Genomic DNA, 15213 nt, shown 5'->3' with positions numbered 1-15213 from the left:
TGGAAATGTTTATAAAAGCAACACTTACAGAAAATGTTTTGTATTTCGTACTTAGTTTCTCTCTGCCAAAGTTGAAATACACAAGCTTTGCTAAAATACTATTAGATTAATAAAGAATATACTCTTTTATGCTAATATTGAAAGTATTTATGTTTTTGTTCACTCTTAATAATTTAATTTCTGACTAGGTCTATGGGACTAGACAGTGCAGAAGTCCAAGAAATATGCTGGATATACCCTATTATTGGATTCCCACAGGCACCATATCCAGAATGCCCTCAAGGTAAGTATATCTTAGAGTCAGAGAACACCAGGATTTTAAGTGATTTTAGAGGCCCTCTAATCCCATTTTTTATTTGTACAAGTAAGAAAATCAACATCCAGAGAAAGCAGGTTGTCAAGTGACCTAGCCCTATTGGTGAGAATGCTCAGACTGAATCTGATCTCTTAGCAATAAGTCCAGTGATCTTTTCACAAAATCATTTCATTTCCTGTTGCTCTTCCTGTTGGTAAAACTTGGAAATCAACTAAGATTGAGGTAACATTAACTTATATCAGCCCTTTGTCCTATAGTCTGTCCTGCACTCCGAGTCCTGCACTACATCTATAAGATTCCTGGGTACCTTGGTTCTCAGATCACATTTAATCACCATATTCCAGCTTCTTGTGTAACTCATCTAGGAACTATCCTATGGGGACAATGATCCTTCTGTTATTTGTCCCGGTTACAAAACTTTTATGATGTTCTCCCAAACCCAGTCAGAATGTATTGAAGTTTTCAGGGAGGTTTGCTTTGGCACCATGCATACAACATAAAATCCCTACTGTTAAACTGCCTTTCTTTTTCTCAGTCACCCCCTTTTTTCTGCACATACTCTAGGCTTCTCAAATTTCTTTAGGTTCCCTTTCCTCGATACTCTTCTCACTTCTTCTGCATACCTTGATTTTTCTCATTTTTCTTCCCAGGATCAACCTAAGAATCACAATTCCTCTTAGATAACCATAGGGTGAAATTTAGTGCCCCAACGTCTTACCAAGCTGTAGGCATAGTTCTTCATGACTAAGAAAGACTGAATTGCACAGCAAAGGGTTATCTATTTTCAGTCTCCTCCTTGAGTGACACAGATAAGCTAAAAGAAGTCTTGAAATTTTGAATTTTCCTTCCTCCTCCAATACCAGTCTTTTCTAGTGAAAAAGACCTCGTCTTCTACTGATATAAGTTATATCACTATACTTAGAAGAGAAAACAGTAAGTTTTGCCTGTGAATAACAGCATTTCCCCCAGATATATGGGTTATAAAGAAAGGCCAAGATTATATATTTCCTTATGTTGTTTAATTTTAACTGGAGTAAAAATCCACATACCTAAAAGTCCCTTTGACAATAAATGTCATTTGTTTTACTTGAAGTATTTTTACTCTTGAGTTAAAAAATTATCAACACTTAAATATTTGAGATATACTAAATTACCTTCAGAATGCTTCACAAGCATATCAAAATGTTTCTTTTATTTCTTCCTATATGATAGTTGTTTGTATATTTTCCATAGAGCTGAGCAGTTTAAAATTTATAATAGTCATCTGATCAAAGGGATGTAATACAGCCTAGACACTACTCTGTTGGAATTCTAAAGCAGTGTTGCTCATGTCTACTCCAGACACTGTTTGTTTTTTCCCAGACTAAAGATTTAAAGCAGATATTTTTTAGTCTAAAACAAAGCCTATGAGACAATAAAATCATAAATTTCTTGCACAGTTTTCTTTAACAAAAGTTAAATATGCTTCAGAAACATAGACATTTTCTATCAAGTCACTTCTCTTGGTAACTATTAGATTTTTAAATTAAATGTGAGTTCTGTAAATAGCCTATGTTACATTAGCACAACCATCAGTGTTCTGAACAGATTGTGTACTACTTATTAAATCATTTTACCAAAAGCCTAAAACCTATTCCAGGAATTATTTTTCTCTTCCAATGCCCTCAAGAAACAAATGGGTCTGATTTTATGAATAAAGATTATTTACTTTCTGTGCAGTCCATTCTTCATTCATAACAACACATCAGAAACAACTTATTCCTTTCTCTGCTCAACTGTATCACCATCAATGTTTATTGTTTCTTTTCTGTATAATGTATCTATAACCCAGGTTATCCTCAAGCCCAATGTACTTTTCGTTGTACTGAGACCCACGTTTTCTCTTTGTGCATTCTTATCTGCTCCTGTCCACTGGGGCGGATAATTGGGAAAGAACACCACTCCCTGTCACAGTGTAAAGCCAATGGAATGTGTTTTGGAATGTGAATCCATTGAGATTTAGTAATCCTACCATTGCTAGGGCACTAATTTCCTAAGGACTTATAGGACAAGACATGATACTAATTGTAACTTTCATCACACTAATTTCCAATTTAATGCTTTAAGACTGAAGCTAATTATAACCAGAAAAGCTTGTGCATTTTCCTCAGCCATTTCAACCCTCTTAATTTACATCTAACTTTGTACCCTTATTGTACATTTCACATACTTAATTGTAAGTCCAAAATGTTCAATATCAACCTGTAAATTTTAGAATTAGAATAAATTTATTTTAAATATTTTTATGCTGTAAATGTGGTATATGACTCATACATCTGAGGGCATTATCCAGTTTTGCAGTTGAGATGAACTTACTGTTATTGGTGCCACAAAAGCTTAGTGTAATACATTTCAAAAGCTTTTTTGATACTATGATTCCCTTTTTACCTCATTTTCAATCTATGTCCTATATGTATCTGAACTGATAAACATGTAAAATTTAATATACTTTGAAGAAACAATATTCTTAAATATGGACTCTATATACATGGCTCCATAATATTATAGAGCTAATACCAAAGGAATGTATTAATACTTCTTTATATAATTAGTAGTTGCGTATAGAAATAATATTTTGGTTTCTCACAATATCACTAACAATTTCTTCACTCTATATAAGAAAATATTAGAATGTAATATATTTATAGAAATACATAGTTATATATTAGTTTAATGTTTTAATGCTGTACATTAAATTAATGTGTAATCACATTTTAATATTAATTTTAAATCATTCATTGCACTTTTATTTTTCAGTGTTAAATAGTGTATTTTGTACATTTAAAAGCAGTTCACAAGTAGAAATCAAAATATTTTACATAAATAATTTAAGTGAATTATAAGGTGCATGTAAATAAACTAATATTTTTAGTTTAGGAAAAATATTTTAAAGAGAAATATTTTTAAAGTCTTACTGCAAACTAAATATGACAGAACTTATTTTTAAAATTCTTTGAAGGTATTTGCTGTCGTATTATTATATAAGTAAAGTTTGGTATTTACCACGGTGAATATACAGATTGCTGAAAAATCTAGCTCTTGAATCAGATTTCTCCATCCTAATATAGTCCTCTATACTCTAGTGTGTATCTTCTAGATTTATCTCTTGTCATTGCTATTTTTACATATCATTTAATATTCATCTCTGCTTCTAAAATGTCACTGTACGTAGACACTGAATGAGTGTATGTGTGTTACTGCCAGATACAATGACATGTCAAAGTATGCCAAAGGAACTTGTATTTTTTGTAACATAATTCATTTTTTTCTATCTGAAGAATGATCATATAACCCAGGAGTCAAATTAACTGTAAATATTTCTCTCTTGAAGTTGTTATAAACTGTCAATCCAGGAAGCAGGTAGAAGAAGAGGTGGAAGTCACAGTGGATGGTGATTTTTCTGGACAAAATCCTATCTTAGATCTGACAGACTTTATAGTGATTCCGAAAAGAGAATCATACAATCTTTATGAAGATGCTGATGGTAAGAGAACTACCGTCTTGGGTATAAAAATTATAATAAATAAAAACTCAGTTTCCTTAAATTGTAGGTTGCTGACTACTCAGTTACAAGCAATTCCTTGCCCATTTATTTTTCATTTACAGTGTCATTAAAATAGTGCCCAAGGAGTAGTCAGTTATGTTGGTTCTCTTCACATAGTAGCTTTCTCCAAAATAACAATGATTATGGGTATTAATTGATTTATAGGATTAGATTGTCATTTTTGTCATCAGTAAGAAAAGAAAACGCTGTAGTAACTGTAATTTTCATTTCCCTTCAACTTTAATTTCTTCCTTTACTCTCTTTTCCTGTTTTAAGGAATGTGATTGAAGCCATGTTTAAATTTAGAAATACAGCCTTGAATAAAATGTTTCTTATTTAAAGAAATAGAAAATTTAACACAATTTACAATGTAATACCCAAATATATTTTATATGATAATCCCTCTGACATTTAGAGTCTTAAACAAGAAGTTTTTAAAAGTTAATATGATGATTTAGCAAAATCAAATCCCAGTGATGCAAACTTTATTTTTCATCTATCTTCTAAACGAGCTAAAGGAGAATGCTCCTATTTAACACTGAAAGGAAAATTCCCATGGCAGTGTTTTATTAAAATCAAGGGGAGAAATCTGCGTCTATGTATTATTTAAAAAGCAAATTGGGGAGGGGTTATAGCTCAGTGGTAGATCGTATGCTTAACATGCATGAGGTCTTGAGTTCAATCCCCAGTACCTCCATTAAAGAAAGAAATAAATAAATTTAACTACCTCCCCCCAAAAGAAAACACTAAAGCAAAGCAAATTAACCACAAAATTAAGTATGAAATTCCTTACAGAAACAAAATATGTTCTCTAGTTTTCTCATTTATATCTATAGTTTTTATTTTGATCTCAGTAATATCATCTCTATTTCTGATCCAATTATTTTAGTCAAAAGAGAATGTAAGTGAGATATCACTGAAGAGAGGGACAGAGAGTATACAAAAGTATAGAGAGGATATGCAAGAGGTAGTAAAATAGTTTTTATTCTTTTTTATAGTAGTGGCTATTCCTGTTAAGTAATAAATGCTCATTTTATGCAATTCAAGAAACTCCTCAATAGGGATAGCAGCCCCTCAACTCAGTTCAGTCCCCGGTACCTGCATCAAAAGATATATATGTATTACTTTGAAACATATAAAATTACCAATAGTCATCTATTTTTCACCCATAAAAATATCTATTTCATGTGAAATCACTGGTATTTGATCATTTCTTACCTACAAAAAATGTTTATGTGATTCAGTCTATATCAAATAATCCAGAATTATGTTCACCATTTGTCCCCTACTGTCATCCCAGCCTCTTATTTCTCTGGGTCGTTAACCTGTTACTCAGCCAAGTGGGATTGCATGCTATTTTCATACATTTACCCTACACTTTTGCAGCGTGGTCTATATCTAGGAGATAGTCTGTTCTGCCCATCTTGCCAACTTCCACTCCTTTCTTATGGAAACAGCCTCCACTAGCCACGTGATTCTTCTCATACTTCAATCGTATGCTGTCCCTCTGGCCACAGTGGGCATCTGATGGAGATTGGCCTTGCAAGTCTTCCCTGCCTCCCCCACATCTTTTGTAGTCAACACAGAAAGTCTGTTTATCTTCATTTACTGAAGCTGCAGTATGGAGTGGGGAGTATTTCTTTTCCTCCGCTTTTCTCTGCAGACCTGCTTGTCTCCTTACTTTGCAGGCCTGTCTTCTCTGCCTTACTCTTTGACTTATACATGTGGCTCATTCGTGATCCATCAACCCTTCCTTTCACTTCACGACAGTGTGGTGGCTTCCCAAAAAGGTCATTCAGAGGTTGTGTTATTTGCAAATAAGAATTCTAAAGAGTAAATATAAAAAAGGATCTGGAAATAATATTCCATAAATGAATCACGAAAATGTCGGAATAATTTTCCACACACACTCTTACTGTAAGATTTGGAAGGCAATATTTTAAAACCTGGAAAAGGATTTATGAAATGATTACCTATATTATATGTACCCAATGTATTTCATAAACTCTTTGGAATTACCAAAGTTGTTCACACTAATTATGTTCTTTTTACTTACCAGCTAGTTATTGATAGTATGAAGTATGTGCTATCAGGACATAGTATACTATTATTGGGTTGCACAGTGAGATGTTTAATTTTTAATTATATTAACTTATTAGTTATTTTTTCTCTTTGAATTTTAGTTTTATAATTGCAAAATAATGACTTAATCACAGAAAGCTTAATTTATAAAAAAATGAAATAAATGTATATGAGGAGAGGGGAATTTTCCATCACAAACCTGTCTATTCTTTACTTCAGAGAACTGTCTGTTAATAATGAAATCAGACTGATGCAAACCATTTCCATTTATCTCAAAAACATTATTATAACTTGGATACAGATTTTGCCTTAGTGAATCACGTAGTAGCATTAGACAAACATAGGAAGTCTAATCTTTAAGTAATGAAATTCTGTCGGTTTTCTTTTCTTCAACCAGTAGCCAGTACTGACAGGGAATTTTGATTGTGCATATCAGAGATAAGAATATTAGTGTAGATTAACCTCAGAGTTCAAGTGTGTAACAGAACTGCCAATTTCCAGTGATAAATATAAGTATTTTCTTATTAAAGTAGAACGTGATTCTAATAAGCAGCCAGCCTATGGTAACCATATCCCAGTGAATGTCCAGTTCCTTTCTGTAGTGAAATCACTGTTTTCTGTGTCATCCTGCTATGCTTCCGTGAATTTTAGTAGGTGAGTGTTCAAACCTTGATTTTTTTATTTGAAATCTATACTGTTGAAGGCAAAATGTTGATGCTTCTATGACATTAAGTGTAAAGGAAGGTAAAGAAATGCTTGTATTTAAGAATCATTTCAACATGTCCTTGCTACTTTAAATTGCTTAAATTGTACTCTTGTTAGGTTGCAAGTTTAAAGAAATTACAGTTCTGATCATAGAAATTGATTAAATCCTTATTACCTGGAAAAAAATCCATTTCGTACTAGATGAGCAGAGTCTATAAGGAAGCTGTCAGCATCATTCTGAGAGGTTTGAAAGGCATGTTAGAACCGTCTTGCAAATAGCTCTTGAAAGTACACCTTTTGACATGGCTCGAATTTCACTGCTTCATTACTTTTCATGTTGAAAAATAATGCTTAATATTGAATACAACTATCTGGAAGGTTTGCAGGCTTACCTCTTCCCATCATTCCCTCTGAAATCACTTTTTATCTGCTCAATACCACCAAACTTAAGAAGCTCATCTATTTTTTGGCTCAAGACATTTTAATGTGTGAAGGTTTCTTTCTGTTCTGAAACATGTCTTGCTCTACAGAAGTAGATTTGTTCAGTCTCCTCTCAACTTTAATGTTTTTCTGTCTTAATGTCTTTTCTCTGAATATTCAATAAATTAGTTGACCTCTCTCTTGTCTGAGTTCCTTAAAAGCATCTGGTAATAACTGGATTCCTTTCACTGCCCTTATTCCAAAGATGTAACCAGCTTGCCTGCCCGCCTTCTCTGTAAGTCTGCCTGCTCGCCCTTCCACTCTCACCTATTTCTTTATGAAGGAACAAGTCTGGTCACAAGCCTGAATACTATTTTAGTCTTTATGCACAGGCACACCAGCTGTTTCCACCCATGTGTGTCATTTCATTATAGTTTATTCAACACATTAAATATAATTCAAAAGTCATGTTGTTTATGCCATTTGTACTTCCTATAGTCTCTTAAATCCCTTATGATGGAAATTGAAGCACTTCACTCTATGGCTTGGACTGTGATACACTTTTAGGTGTGATCATTTATTACACCCTGTATTCCCTCATCTGAGTTTATAACTACCTGAGAAGTAGAAATGTAGAATGTAGAAATAAGGCAGATAGAGCTCAAAGTACCTTTATTATAAAGGGGAACTGGAAAATGACTTGGTACTGTGGATTCATCTAGGCGTATTAATACCTTCTACCAAAATTGAGTGTATTTACCCTAAACTGGCCAGTTGTCGACTCCCTACAGGAATAAATAACCTACACATGAAGGAGGAAGAGAAAATGTGCATCCTGCATCAAGATACCAGGAAAGAAAGGGAATGACCTGCTAATCTGCTCATGCTTCATTTCTTCACCCAAATTCACTGATCAGATATGTTGCTTTTCTTTGGATGGCAAGTCATGATGGAGAAGGCAGATTGGTGCTGAGACTTTTTTTTCCTCCTCTACTTTCCTTTTCTTGTGAGCGAATAGGCCCCTCTATGTAAGCGTGATGAGTAGGAGGTAAGACTCCCCACCACTCCCTTCCCCTCTTCCCTTTATGTTTATCATCTTCTTTCCCTGAGAGTCCAATAAAACTATCAAACCTCATTAAATGAAAATGCCAGGACCTCTTTGCTCTCTTTCCACTCTGACTGCTCACACACACCACTGAGTTAACGAGGATTGATCACGTTCATCTCTTTTTTATTCAGCAACAATCTAGGGACCATCTTTACCGCCAGGTGTTATGCTTTAGTCTCAGAGATGCCAAAATCAACGGGACACAGACTCGTCAAGGAATTCGCAAAACATCTATCCACCATGTTGGGTTTATGCACCTGTACTATTTTATTTAAATCAATTGGTATTGCCCTGCAGGGATACTATTATACTTGGATTTTAGACTGTATTTTGAAATGTAACTTCTGTAAGATTACAAATTATACTCTGTGGGCAGAATTTCCCCTATAACTGTATTTATTCTTCCTAAGAAACTCCGGGTCCATGCATTCTTTGTTTCTGTCTAGGGATTAGTTCAGTGACTTTCTCTTTGGGACTCTTATCTATAGGAGTGTTTTTGTCATTTAACTGCAGCTGCCTCTTCCTTTTATTCCCCAGGTGTTCTGTAGCTTGAGGCTATTTTCCTTTTGATTAATCTGTTGTCTTTTTTGAGCCTGATTTGCTGATCTTTGTGTCACATTGGTCCCATTTCACCTAACACCAGTCACCTTCTTGCATGTTGTTCGCATGTCTAATGTGAACTCCCATGTTGGCTTTGGTCTGTAATCACAAACAGGTCCTGAGAAGCCTGTCATTGGTCTTCCCATGACCCTACATTGGCCTCTAGACTTGATCCTTCCCTCTGCTTCTCTTCATTTTGCTTTCTCTGCTTAACTCACTCCTTTAAGGCTTCTGCCCAGACTACTGTAATGAGACTGTCCTTGACAAGACTGTCAGCCTTATCCAGTATGCCTAAGCCTGCAGTCAGATTTGTGTCCTGAGCTTATTCAACTCAGCAGCAACATTTACTGGTTGATGCAGTTAAAGTACTTTCTGCTCTTGACTTCCGTGACTAGTCTTATTAATCTGTCATCTCCCTGGTTATCACTTCTCCATCTCTGTTTCTGGCTCCTCTTCCTCTGACCAGGATCTAAATGTTTGAGTGATCCAGGGCTCTGCCCCGAGGGCCACCAGACTCCCTTGCACACTTTCTGCACATCCAGATGATGACACTGATGGCATCTTCTCAGCTGTTGTGCCACCTGACAGGCCTGATATTCTAGGTTGTGAAATCCGAAGTCAGGCATCATAGGTTCTTCCATTTAGTCTCTGTAGGGCCTTGAGAAAACTACTTTACTTCTCTATAAACTTTGTTTCTTCAACTGCAATACAGAGATAGTAATGGTATCTATTTCATACAGTATTTTTCAAGATTAAGTGTGGATGAATACAATCCTTCAGAGTGCCTGGTCCTTAGTGAGTGGTCCATGAACGTTAGATAATACCATTATTATCATTTAAAGCTCTAGTTGGGTGTTCTGTGACAGTGATGTACGAGAGGGCCCATCATCTTCAGTCACTAATGGATGCTATTTTGAAATGGAAACATGATCTTTCAGTGTCATTCAGTGGGTTTTTCTCATGAAAACATAAAAGAATATTCTATCAAAAAGAAAGTGCAAAAATATGATTACCTAAACCTTGGATAGAGTCTGAAATTGGGTGCTAATTGCTAAAAGCTCAGATAAAATATTTATGTTACAAGAAGTTCCTTTATCTTTTATTTCTGGTTATTTGTTTAAAATAAAATGTGTAATAAGAGTATCAGCTCTGTGGCTGCTTTCTTCCTTTAATTTTCATTTTGTAGTTTACTGTACTTGCAGTCATGTCAGAATTTGCAGTTATTTTAAGTTAATCAAATGTTTGGTCTATTAAATGACCTTATAAAAGTGAAGTGAAACATGTCAATGAACTACCCCTTCAAAAAGATACACAATTTTTTTAAAATAATAAGAGTGTGCAGATGGCACATTCTTCATTATCGGTTCAAAGAAAATAGCTTTAGGCCATTTATCCAGTATCCTCTATTTTCTTTGAAGTCCTCGCTGTCTTCATCAAGTTTCAAGTTTGTCTTCAGTACTCATTCATTCCTTGTGTGATGATTATGTTCTGTCAAACAAGTGTATATGCCTATTATTAGTGACGAGACAGCTACAGAAATTTAGGGAAAGAACATGAGTAACAGTGTTTATTATACTTTGATATTCATTTCTCTATAATTGAGACATTTTCGTTGGGATTACTCTGGAATATAATTCTTACAGATTAAAATGTACCTGGTATAAAATACCTAATTTCAAAGGTATTTGGTAAATAGATTGATTACAGTCGAATGCTTTTTGATTATTTATCATGTTTAGGCAAAGGTTCTCTTTTTAAAAATTACTAAAGTCTTCCACATTGAGTAAAATTCAGTCATTGTCCTGAGAAAATCTGCCCTGAGAAAAACAGGCACCCTTGGCCAACATAGCTCCCACTTCATGATTTGTTGACACGATACAGGCATTTCGTTGAATGATAATTCTTCAGGGATCATGTTTGGATGGGAGACATGCTCCATTTATTCAATATAGTGACTTTGCTGCCATACTCAAATGATTATTACCATTATTATTTAAAGAGACAATAGATGATAGATAGATAGGCAGGCAGACAGATACAGATATATCGTACTCTACAATTCTCTGAAACCTGTTTGATTAAATATTTTGTATGTATGTTAAGGGCATGAACACAGTACTGAAGTGATAAGCTCATGATTCTAGTTATCTGTCATGACTGCTTATATAGGTTCCGCTTCACGCATCACAGGGCATTACTTGGTCTTAATCTGCATCTTCCTCTCATCCTTGTGCAGATCACTGCCTGGTCTTGAACTACTGCAGAAACTTCATTAACTTCTCCCCTGATCTCCTTTTGCTCAGTTTACCACTAAAAGAGCACATTACTTCCATATTTCAAACATTCATTAGGTTCTTGTTATTCTTACAAGTCTCAAATCTTCAACATGCCCTGCACGGTCTTGCCTACTTTGTCTGTTTCATCTCTTGACAAGTTCTTCCCACTCCCTTTGCTCCATCTGCTTAAGTTCTTTCTCAAATGGGCTGAGTTGGTTTCCACCATGGAAAATTCCTCCATGCCACTCTGATGCCTAGGAGGCATTTTCTTTCTCTCTACATCCAGGTAACCCTTCTCACCTTTCAACTTTGATGTATTGGTCTGCTCCTCAGGACCTTAGCAGTCAGGCTCCCAGGACCTATGCTCTCATAGCTTCCTTCACTTCTCTATAGTAGCTGTTATCACAGTGGTCATTTCAAAACTAGTGGTATCATTGATAGTTTATTGGCACTTCTTTCCTCCTAATCATAATCTCCGTGAGGACAAGAACTTTACTTGTCATTTCAAGGAAAGCTTTCAATTATTACTCATCAATTGAATAAAGAAATGAAAATGTAAATGATAAGAAAAATGTTATGTTTTTAAAGTATGTTTAGATGTTGGCTGAGGAAACAAACTTATCTGCCTCATATTCATGAATTTAGCCATAGCTAGGAAGTTTTATTGGGGCAAAAGCTACAGTCCTAGTGAACAGTTCACGAAAGTCTTCAGAGAATGGGAGACAACTGAAAATTGCAAGTGCTTTAAGACAAGCCTATATATTATAAGACAGAAAAAAAAAGAGATTAGTAAATCTTTACATACCTGTTAAAACACAATTGAAATTAAATATATATCTCTCCTGACTATTAATTTTATGAGTTCAAGTGTCTTTTTAAGAGTTTGCTAAAAAAGGACAATATTTTTTTGTATCAAAACAATTTGTTACAATAGTCCCAAGGACTGTTGACTCATAAGTTTGAAATTGTAATCTGTATTAGGAGAAACTGCATTTATTATTACTTTTTTTTAGAAATGTGCAGTTATTCTCTCAAAGTTAGGAGCTGTTTGTCATGAGTGATTAATTTTATCCAAAACTCAGATGATAATTTACGCTGGCCCCACTGACTTAGCTCTTGTCAACCCAATCCACATAAAAATACTATACAGATTTGCTCCAAGTTGGGAACATAGCAAAAGGCATGTTTTTAACTTGATAATATGACTTCTCAAATAAATGCAGAGACTCCAATAGGTTAGCTCTAAGACACAATACAGAATGTCAGTTTTTTACGATTTTGTGTAACCTGATTTTTGTCCCTGTCCCTTAGGTACTCATATTAATATATTCACATTACAGACAAGAGAGATATATGTAGTGAGAAAAAATACTAATGTGGTTCCTACTTGCTTCCCCCCACCCCTTGCTGATAATCACTCCTGTATTTTGTACCAGTGGATCTTCTTATGATTGGAATTATGACATCCATAGTGACAGATTACCCACAGGGGGTTCAGTGCTTCTGAAACTAAATTTAGCTTCTCATTTCCTATCTTCATTCTGACACAGCCATTCCCATAAAGGCTTCAATAATTAAGCAGAAACAGATGTACATTTCAACTACATACAGTATTTGCTTTGAGAAAATATAATGTTATTTGAATGCAGTGGAAATTCCATCTCCCATTAAACACTCTAAAAGTCTGAAATGCTGTTTCTGCGTATGGATTATGGCTTCCTATGGAGCATTTCCATATTCCATTCTGAGAACAAACAGACACGCTAAATGTAGACACTCTGATTTTGATACAACAAAGAATGGTTATTGTTAGGAACAATTGCCGATTTTGTCAACAGGATGAAAATTAGCAATTCAGGAGGTCAGAGATATATTTTTACATGTGGAAACAGAAAAAAAGAGATCCTGCAATGGTGTGAGTCAGTTGGTTATCTTACATTAATAAAGTTTACTGAGTAATCATTTACTGTGACTTGGGTTTGTTACAGCCAAGCTATTTTTCAGAGTTGTATCACAGAAAATATAATCAGTTACTTCTGAAAAGTGATCCGATTTCTGTTATGATTGCTTAGAGAAAAGTGGCCATCAGTTCTGTGAATCCAAGGATAACTTTTAACTTTACATGCTATAGACAGACTTTAGAAATCAGCTCACCTGTGGACCAGGTCAAGTCACAGTTCTCTAGACCTCTCTTCCACGATCTGTAGACAACAAAGTTCTTGATTCGTGACCTGGGCTCCTTACGTATACATGGAGAATAAATATAGCAGATGTTTGTGCTTCTGTTCCATATGCCAATCTTGAATTAAAGATATTTTTCACATGCACCTAACAAAACCCTGCTGTAACTTCCCTCTGGTAGCCTACTGGTTAAGAAAATATGGTTAATCATATTGTCTGTCCCCAAGACTGAAACATGGAAAACTCTCTTTTACTAAAATATTCCAGAGCTTTAAAATCCCTAATAGATTGGGATGCTGTTTTAATATTGTTTAAACTTAAATCAAATTGTTCTTTATAAATTACAAGTCTATAGGCTTTTAATGCATTTATTATATAGAGCACATCATATTATTTGTTTTTTATAGCAAATATTGATTATTAGTTTCCATTTGACTATTTCTTATTTCATAAATCAGAATTTTAAGGATTTAAGGATGGTGGGTACATTTTTAAAATATTCCTTCATTTATTTATTTACCTTGGGTGCATTTTTTTAATATTCCTTCATTTACTTATTTACCTTTTAACAGAAACATACTGAGCACTGTTGTTTACCTGGTAATGGGCTAGGTATTATGAACACAAGGCTAGATAACATACACCCTCTCCCTCCCTTTAAATACCTGTGCATGATTACTGTTGAGATATGATTGGTTTTCAATCTATTCATATTTAAATTAAAATGTATTTTAATTTTGATTTTCCTAGATACATCTATGAAACGTGAATTTGAATATGAAATTCAGTTTGAATCTGAAGCTGTGAAGGCTAACTTGGAATCCTGTGTGGCTTTATATTTGATGAAAAAATCTTATGATATGAAGAATGAAAGGATAACATTGGTCTTCAGTTTGATATTCGCACCAAAGAAACCATTGACGTAAACCTGCTTTTATACCTGTTTTCTTTAAACAATGTTATTACTCTTTTACACTAAATAATGTTGGTTTTTCTTTCCATCTTTCTAAATTTGGATTGCATTCCTTCTTTGATGCTGTTGAGGTAAATATTTCAGGCTAGATTATTTCTAGCTATCAAGCCAGGGAAAGTATTCTGATGGAAAAAATTCCAAATTATCAGAAATCTAAGATATCCTTCAAGAATTGTGACCTCTCTGAGGTCATTGTGATATGATATTAGCAAACGGGGGCAGTCAACTTTGAAAATAATTTTTTAAATTACCGATATGGTGCTTTACATTGGCAACATGATATCTCAAGATACTACTTCTCAGAACCAGTTCAGATGATGAAAATGCCTGAACTATGTTCTTTTTAATTGCTGTCATTACCCTTTTACCACCTCAAACCATAACACTGCACATTCTTTAGTAACGTATAAGAAGATCACAGTAGAATCTGTGAGAATAGTGTGAAAGCTTTGAATGTCTGTCCTCTGGGAAATCTCATCCAGTGTCTTAATATTCATTCTTTAGGCAACTAATTCTTAACATCTACATATACTGTATGATAGGTCGCATCTGAAATAGGACTTTATGTCTTAATGCAGAGATACTGATCAGAACCACAGTATGCACAAAGTACAAAATACAGCCTGGCATTGAAAAAACACTTGAAAGTATTACTTGTGATTTTAACCTTTTCTGTAATTCAACTGTGTATTTGATGAAGCCATGCGTGTTTTAAAAGTGGCTTTGAATATATAGTCCAATAACTAAGAGATACCAGAGTCATCTTCAGGAAGCAGTAATAAAGTCAGGCTGCAAGCAGAAAGTATACTGTAAACATTGACACTACCCTCTTTTATCTTCTCTTTCATTTTCATAGTTTTATATGTTTGTTAGCATTTTTTCACATTTAGCTTCATATTATATTGATTTAGTGATATGGAAATTACCAGCAACAACCAGAAGGGGAAAATGTTATCATTAGTGAATATG

At 34.4% G+C, this 15213-nt stretch overlaps 1 protein-coding gene across 1 annotated transcript in view; it reads left to right on the top strand.

Moving 5' to 3' along the window:
- The window catches only part of CFAP47 (cilia and flagella associated protein 47), a 419927-nt gene that overhangs the window by 379994 nt on the left and 24720 nt on the right, over positions 1-15213 (top strand). The window contains exons 59-61 of the mRNA XM_064483196.1: positions 189-283; positions 3687-3839; positions 14022-14193. Of these exons, the coding sequence (XP_064339266.1) occupies positions 189-283; positions 3687-3839; positions 14022-14193 (420 nt within the window). The remainder of the gene's footprint in view (positions 1-188; positions 284-3686; positions 3840-14021; positions 14194-15213) is intronic.

The sequence above is a fragment of the Camelus dromedarius genome, chromosome X (genome assembly GCF_036321535.1).
Source record: "Camelus dromedarius isolate mCamDro1 chromosome X, mCamDro1.pat, whole genome shotgun sequence".
Classification (NCBI taxonomy): Eukaryota; Metazoa; Chordata; class Mammalia; order Artiodactyla; family Camelidae; genus Camelus; species Camelus dromedarius.
Note: the sequence above shows the minus strand (reverse complement) of the source record. Positions and strands in the feature narration are given on the sequence as shown.